The sequence below is a fragment of the Trachinotus anak genome, unplaced genomic scaffold (assembly GCF_046630095.1).
Source record: "Trachinotus anak isolate AG129_WGS33_773 ecotype Australia unplaced genomic scaffold, CSIRO_AGI_Tana_v1 ptg000035l, whole genome shotgun sequence".
Classification (NCBI taxonomy): Eukaryota; Metazoa; Chordata; class Actinopteri; order Carangiformes; family Carangidae; genus Trachinotus; species Trachinotus anak.
Window position 1 is genome coordinate 342,319 of NW_027273886.1, and position 7,670 is coordinate 349,988.

The following is a 7,670-nucleotide window of genomic DNA, read 5'->3' on the forward strand; positions in this document are numbered from 1 at the left end:
CAAATCATTTCATCTTTTAACTGAAGACCATGAGATAAAGAGGAAACTGGTAAGTGGACCTTTATCAATCAGCTGATCAATCAAACTTCATGTGTGTAGCACTTTTTACAGGTTCGTGCAGTTCAAAGAGTAAACTGAGGAGAAAAGAAGAAAGTTTACAGAGAGAAACAATAAAAAAACTACAACAGAAAAACTATAATAACATTAAAACAAAAAGGAAATTAACAGTAGAATAACAAAACAAAATAATAATAATAACTGATTATTCAAGTTGATTTAGATAAATATTTTATGTTATGGATATTCCTAAAGGAGTGTGTGTGTGTGTGTGTGTGTGTGTGTGTGTGTGTGTGTGTGTGTGTGTGTGTGTGTGTGTGTGTGTGGGAGGGGGGTTCCTGTAACCTGTAACAGACCAACCTTTATAGAATATGATCAATATGTCAAATATCAATATAAAATGAATTTAATATTTGTCTTTTATTCATTTTACACATGAACTAAACTCTGACTGTAAAGAGCTGCTCCGGGGGGGGGGGGGGGGGGGGGGGGGCTCACACTTCAATCAATTTTAGAAAAAATAGATTTTAAAAAAAAAATAATTACAATCGACAATAATATTTGTGAAGTTTTTGCAGAAACACAAACTTTTTTAAATGATAAAGAAAAAGAAGTCAAAGCTACGTCACACTGTAAAACATCAACTGCAGCTCTGAGACAGAATACTTCACTTATAATCATTTAATCAAACATATAATCACTAGATTAATCAATAATTGATATTTATATTTAACTGATATTTACTCTAATTTATTTTGTTCTTGCTGTTTTAATTCCTTACTGTGTGTTGTAAGGTGTCTTTGTGTGCTTTGAAAGGCGCCTATAGATAAAATGTATTATTGTAATTATTGTTATTATTGTTATTTTATCATTATTATTATTATTTGGTAATGACACTAATCATCAGTTCTCCTGGATGATGTAGAGAAGCAGGTTTCAGTACTGACAGTATCTGATTCAAATATATTCAGATTAAATAAAGGACATTTTTACAGCTTGTATCTTTAAAGGTGCTATAGGTGAGTTCTGTTGTTGCTACATCGCTAACATTAGCATTAGTAGATGTTTACCTATGGAGAGCTTCAGCCATCGCTGTGTTTACAGCACCAGAGGTTATAATACGTCCTCTGTCTTCAGGACAGACTGGACACAGATGGGCCAACCGGGCCAGAGCTAGCCAGTTAGCATGCTAACTTAAGTAGAAGAAAGACCTGATATTAATAAAAGTCAACACTGGTGTTTGTCTCCACCTCTGGAGACAGATGTTGGTGAGTAAAGGATGAAGTTTGATGCTGAACTCATGTTTCTTTAGACTGGTGAGAAAACAGCTGCTAATGCTAATGTTAGCTATGTAGCAATAGCAAAACTTATAGCACCTTAAGGTAAAAACTGTTATTTTAGCTTCAGTCACAATATGATCTTTAACATTTACATCAGCTTCTCTTTCTGTAGTTTATTCACTGAGGATGTTTCAGTCACATGACTAATGTTGTCTGTGGCTGTAATTTATAATCGATAATCAATGACCTGCGGTGGTCAGATATGATCAGAGGGATCTTATTTTACGTGAACTCATCTGAAGGTGAGCAGGTCTGAGCCTGGGCCCAGGACTGTGGCGCCCCCCTGTGGTCAGAACCGGCTCTGACAGCTCAGCTGCTCAGTGTCTCACTGGATGTTTCCTATTTCACCATTAAACTCTTCATTTGATCAGTTTCTCTCTCAGCTCATCGTCCCCCCCCAGGTTCATCCTGTTTGACCAGATCAGCTGTGGGTCACATGCAGTGACACAACCTGTCCCAACAGGAAGTGTGTTGCCACGGATACAGGGAGATGAGCCCTGGTTTCAGTCCAGGTTTGTTTTCCTCAGTAAAATGAAATGTGGTGGATTTTCTATTTTAATTTGAACCATTGGATGAACTGATGTCACTGAGCTTCTTCTTCTCTGGTTTCTCAGCAGGTTTAAGTCTGTGTTCAGGTCTGACTGATGTCAGTTCTGGATGTTTTGAATATTGATAAATGATCTTATTGATCTGATTTGGTTTAATCATCTGTGAATAAATGTAACAGGAGCTGAAAAACGAGCTTCACTACAGATCACAATAATTAATTTAATTACCTGTGACACCGACGTCTGTTCAGCTGAGGATCCAGTGACCAGAGTCTGAAGGTCTCAGCTCAGCTGCTGAGGAACCGTCTCTTCATGTGTTAGGGTGACCAGGCGTCCGGCTTTAGGCCCTGTCCAGCCACTGTATGTTTGTGTGGCCTATTCAGCTACACAAACATCATCTTTAAACCACTCACAATTGTACTATAAATGAGAGTAAACCAGAGTCCTATGTACACCATAGTAATTTATTGATATGCCGCATAATGTCCTCCTTTTTGGTGTTATGGAAATGGTCACCCTATCATGTGTTGAGGCTGTTTGAATAAACTGAAGCTAAACCAAGTCAAACCAGGTTTTTTTTTGCAGAAGCTCAAACTTTCAAATGTTGAATTTTAATTCCAGTTTCTCAGATGAAGATTTGCTGCTGTTCTCAGTGAACTCAAACATGCTGCAGGTCGTCTTCACCCACTGATTAAATAAAGTTTGTTAAACTGAGATGACACTAACAGCTGACACAGAGACACTGAACTCAGCTGCAGGAACGAGTCCATTTGATTAGATGACTGAAATCAGGTCTGTGTTCAACACCAGCTCAAGACGTTTTCAGGTTTTATTCTCCGACGTTAAATCTGTCAGTAAACGCCTCAGTCCCGATTTCCTGAAGCTCCTCCCCCTGTTGAAAAAGGCCGGTCACTAACATCATGAAGTGGTTTTAACAGGTTTTCATCAACAAAGAAGCAGAGACCTGAGTGATAACAAGTTTTCCTTTTATTAGTAGTTTCACTCCCGTGCCATCAGTTTCTGCTTCTTCAGCTTCTTCTGTGAAACCTGCAGAGAGAAGCTGAGCGTCATCAGACTGTCGGTCACAGCACACAGCAGGTTACAGGTGTTCAGCTGCTCAGAGTTATTACTGTGTTTTCATGGGTAATCCAAAGGTGTCCTAAGAAGTCATCACTGCAACCACAGGACCAGAGACCATTGAAGGCATCACGGTGCATTCAGACACAGGTTCAAACTTTACCTCAGCTTCAGGTATTTTTGCAGCCTGTGTCTGAACGCACCGTTAGCCCCGCCCCCTCATCACTCAGTGACCCGTACCTTCTTCTTCTGAGCAACCTCCTCCTCTGGTTTGGGGACGATCTGCTCCTTCTCCGTCAGGATCATCTCGATGTGGCAGGGGGAGCTCATGTAGGGGTTGATGCGGCCGTGGGCACGGTAGGTGCGCCTCCTCATCTTGGGGGCCTTGTTGACCTGGATGTGCTCGATGACCAGAGAGTCCACATCCAGACCCTGGAACCATCAGAGCACAGACAGGTGAGACACAGCTTCACCTGGTTCAGCTCAGTCTCTGAATCTCCACAGGAAACGTTTGCTTTTTCATTTCCACATATTTGATATTTTGGTTCATGTCTCAGAAAACGTCACAGTAAAAACAGTCAGACGAACATGAGCTCTGTCTGATCCAGGTTCAGTCAGATAAAGACACACCTGCTGGTTCTGAACAGGTGACATCATGGGATCAGTCTCATTCACTTTGGTTTCTCTTCATGTAACATCTAAATGCTGCATTATTGATTAATGAGCCACTGATTGATTGATCTATTACAAGTCAGAACAGTGGGTGACGTCTTCAAACGTCTTGTTTTGTTCGACAGGTGAAACTGACCCACAGGTCGTTTGATTTTAAATGATCAATAATCAAAACAGCTACAGATTAACAGCTGATCGGTGCAGAGTTTGGAGGAAATCATCAATATTCACTCTTCAAAGTGTCGTTAGTGACGTTTACAGCAACAAACTGTTTGGTTCTGTTGCTGACGCCTGAAGGAGCAAAGACACAGCTGCTGTATTATTGATCGATTGATTCCAGCTAAAACTGGACTAAAGTCACTGCTCAAAGTTAAAGTGAAGGTTTTGAGCTGAGAGAATAGAACTAGAGATGAATTCATCACTTTAACGAACATAATCATTAATGATCTGTGAGCCAATCACAGTCCGGGATCATGTTCAGTGACCTGTGTCGTCCAGTGATTCACAGACTGCTCAGATTTATTCTTTATTTTCATGGTTCATACAAAGGTGTCCTAAATGGTCATCATCGCAATCTGTCCCACGTGAATCACAGGAGTCCACTTCAGACCAGAGCCGGTGTCCTGACAGGGCCCGGTCTGACGGGGGCTGGTCTGGTTCTGGTGCACATGTCAACACTGAGGAACTGACACTGGTTGAACTGGAGGTTACGTTAACTGATGCAGGAACATTAACTCTCATTAAAGCTTTTAGAAGTGAGACCTGAGTGAGTCCGAATCCTCCCACAATCCTCTCTGCTAACATCCACCTGTATCTGTTCACGCCCCCAGTGACAGGTTTAACAAGCACACGTCACCATATTGTTCCTCTGCAGAACGTTCTCAGTGTCTCAGAGCACCAGAGCGCCACCTACCAGGCGTGTCCTGTGAGGTCACAGATCTCAAACATCCTGATTCGTCTTTAAACGTCTGACAAAACTCTACTGAATCAGTTTCATTACGATGTCGTCTCATCTCTAATTTATTGTCTAAAAAGGAGTCAGTCATGAGTCCGAGCTCCGAACCATCGATGGTGGCGGCGACTGAACGTACCTTGAGCTCAGCGTTGCTCTCGGCGTTCTTGAGCATGTGCAGGAGGAACTCAGCACTCTTCTTGGGCCAGCGGCCCTGAGTCCAGCCGAACTGTTTGGCCTGAAAACAACAGAGTGATCAGAAGAAAAGCTCCCTCCCTCCACTACAACATAGACTCGGGGAAGCTGCTCAGTCTAACAGGTTGGTTTCATCTTTAATCCAAAGGTGTCCTAAGAGAGTCATCACTGCAGCTTCCACACTCTGCGGAGGCCGTCGGCCGCAGCTCACCTGGGCACACCTTCCCACGCCTCCGTTGTAGCGACGGAAAGGGACGCACTGGTGCTTGACGATGACGTCCCTCAGGTACTTGTTGGCCTTGCGGATGTGCATGCCCTTGATGGCCTGGGCTGTCTCACGGGTGTTCTGTTCACACGGGAATCACAGCTCAGTCACAAGATTTATTTCTACAGCTGTTTGATTAAACACTGAACATCACCTGCAGACTGAGACAGGTGTACTGACGCCAACAGTGATCACGAGTTAAACTGCTTTAGAGATTCAAACCATCTTATTTCTGTCAATGAGTGAAACAGAAGCAGGTCTGCAACCACCGGTCAGAAACTCTTCAACAGCACATTTATTGATCAGCTGATCAGATATCTGACAAATTCAGCTTCTTTACTGAGAAGAATTAGTTTCTAAGTTTTGAACTGTCGGTCAAACACAGACAGGTTAACAAACCGCCTGTGGGAAACTTCACACTAATGACTGATCAAATAAATGAGCTAATGTGACCTGTAACACTTCAACAATAATCATGGTGTTGCACCACCTGCTGTGTTTTACACACATTTAAGACATAATCCAGGTGAATCAATCAATAAAAATGATTCAGTTTAGTTTCACACAGAACAAAGACAGAAAAAGTCATAAAATTCTTCATTTTTCTATCAACTAATACTTCCAGCTACAAACAGCTCTCCTGTATTAAGTTAATATCTGAACCCGGACCGCCCTTCCCAGACTCTGGGCCCACATGTGGCCCCTTCAGGACCGGCTTACCTTGAAGTGAACCCGGAGGTTGGAGCCCCTCGACTTGCATGCTGCAGAAACAGAAGCAGGTTTTACCATCACGGAATAAAAGCTGGTTTCAGCAGAAAGTGTCAGAACAACATGTGGCATCAGCTTCATTAGCTTGTTTTCATGGTTAATCCAAAGGTGTCCTAAGGAGTCATCACAGCCACGGAGCCGGCGGAGCCAACACCCGGGCCTACTCACATTTAGTCGGGTTCTCGGGGTCGAGAGAGTAGCGGACCATTTTCAGAAAACCTGTGGAGAGATGGAGAGATTCAGAGATTCAGAGTTTCACCTGACTCAGGTCACAGCAGGCTGCGCATGACTGCTGCTGGTTAGCATTAGCTTAGCTCCCAGCACCAGACTTCATCAAACACCCCAGAACCAGCAGCAGACGCTAAAACCTCCACCAGCCTCAGACACGAACACTGCAGAAACACAGAGTCCAGCGGCTTTAAACCGTGTTTTATCCCGGTCTCTGTCCGGAGCCGCAGCCAACATGGCGGACAGCCGTGGCTCCAACCGGCGTCTTCACGAATATCAGATAAAAGCAGAGTTTACGGCTCCAGACCCAAACTCCCGCCATCACCCGGTGGGTTTCACGATGACAAACTAAACCCCGCGGGTAGAAAACCAGGATGGCGCAGATTTAACACAGATTTAACACAGATTCCAGACAGACGCTGCTCACGGAGCTCCTACCTCTGAGGCCGCGCAGGGAAGAGGAAGTCCCGGGGCAGCGCGCCGCTTCTTCTGCCTCCTCACTGCTCCAGCGCCCCCTGGCGGCCAGGAGGGGGGGGTCCTCCCAGGGACGGAGCTCCAGAGCTGGCGGCCAGGAGGGGGAATCCTCCCAGGGACGGAGCTCCAGAGCTGGCGGCCAGTGGGGGGGGGGGGTCCTCACAGGGACGGAGTTTCAGAGCTGGCGGCCAGTGGGGGGGGGGGGGTCCTCACAGGGACGGAGTTTCAGAGCCCCCTGGCGGCCAGGAGGGGGGGTCCTCACAGGGACGGAGCTCCAGAGCTGGCGGCCAGGAGGGGGAATCCTCCCAGGGACGGAGCTCCAGAGCTGGCGGCCAGTGGGGGGGGGGGGTCCTCACAGGGATGGAGTTTCAGAGCCCCCTGGCGGCCAGGAGGGGGGGTCCTCACAGGGACGGAGCTCCAGAGCTGGCGGCCAGTGGGGGGGGGGGTCCTCACAGGAACGGAGCTTCAGAGCTGGCGGTCAGTGGGGGGGGGTCCTCCCAGGGACGGAGCTCCAGAGCTGGCGGCCAGGAGGGGGGGGGGGGGGGTCCTCCCAGGGACGGAGCTCCAGAGCTGGCGGTCAGTGGGGGGGGGGGTCCTCCCAGGGACGGAGCTTCAGAGCTGGCGGCCAGGAGGGGGGGTCCTCACAGGGACGGAGCTTCAGGCGGTCAGTGGGGGGGGGGGGGTCCTCCCAGGGACGGAGCTCCAGAGCTGGCGGTCAGGAGGGGGGGTCCTCACAGGGACGGAGCCTCAGAGCTGGCGGCCAGTGGGGGGGGGGGGTCCTCACAGGGACAGAGCTTCAGAGCTGGGGGTCAGTGGGGGGGGGAGGTCCTCACAGGGATGGAGTTTCAGAGCCCCCTGGCGGCCAGGAGGGGGGGTCCTCACAGGGACAGAGCTTCAGAGCTGGGGGAGCGGGTCTGGACAGCAGGTGAGCAGCAGGTGAGCTGATCAGAGGCTTCCCCCGTCAGAGGTCTGTGAGGTGAACTTTCACCAGTGTTTCCTGCTAAAAACTTATTTCATTATTATCTTCAAAGCTGGATAGATAGATCGATCTTTAGACTTTATTGATCCCAAATTGGTAAATTCTTGTGTTATAG

The 7,670-nt window shown here is 47.0% G+C and overlaps 1 protein-coding gene and 4 non-coding genes across 5 annotated transcripts; all 5 read right to left on the reverse strand.

Annotated features, from left to right (window-relative positions):
• Positions 1-2,914: 2,914 nt before the first annotated feature.
• rpl17 (ribosomal protein L17) lies at positions 2,915-6,600 on the reverse strand. Its single transcript, XM_071472167.1, has 7 exons — positions 6,541-6,600; positions 6,043-6,093; positions 5,827-5,867; positions 5,053-5,187; positions 4,786-4,884; positions 3,263-3,454; positions 2,915-2,992 (listed from the first exon to the last, which is right to left on the reverse strand). Exons 2-7 carry the CDS (start codon positions 6,080-6,082, stop codon positions 2,945-2,947), a joined length of 555 nt encoding a protein of 184 aa, XP_071328268.1. The 5' UTR covers positions 6,083-6,093; positions 6,541-6,600; the 3' UTR covers positions 2,915-2,944.
• LOC139614701 (small nucleolar RNA SNORD58) lies at positions 3,058-3,124 on the reverse strand. Its single transcript, XR_011687119.1, has one exon. It is a non-coding gene; the product is annotated as a small nucleolar RNA SNORD58 (small nucleolar RNA).
• Positions 4,203-4,268, reverse strand: LOC139614702 (small nucleolar RNA SNORD58). Its single transcript, XR_011687120.1, has one exon. It is a non-coding gene; the product is annotated as a small nucleolar RNA SNORD58 (small nucleolar RNA).
• LOC139614700 (small nucleolar RNA SNORD58) lies at positions 4,949-5,015 on the reverse strand. The gene has a single exon (XR_011687118.1). It is a non-coding gene; the product is annotated as a small nucleolar RNA SNORD58 (small nucleolar RNA).
• LOC139614703 (small nucleolar RNA SNORD58) lies at positions 5,940-6,007 on the reverse strand. Its single transcript, XR_011687121.1, has one exon. It is a non-coding gene; the product is annotated as a small nucleolar RNA SNORD58 (small nucleolar RNA).
• Positions 6,601-7,670: the final 1,070 nt, after the last annotated feature.

What these genes read in the sequence shown, in the direction of transcription:
- rpl17 (XM_071472167.1), bottom strand. Translation starts at nt 6,082, where the DNA reads ATGGTCCGCTACTCTCTCGACCCCGAGAACCCGACTAAAT. An exon ending in CCCCGAGAACCCGACTAAAT is followed by an intron (nt 5,868 to 6,042) that starts GTGAGTAGGCCC and finishes CTGTTTCTGCAG; the next exon opens with CATGCAAGTCGAGGGGCTCC. An exon ending in AGGTTGCTCAGAAGAAGAAG is followed by an intron (nt 2,993 to 3,262) that starts GTACGGGTCACT and finishes TTCTCTCTGCAG; the next exon opens with GTTTCACAGAAGAAGCTGAA.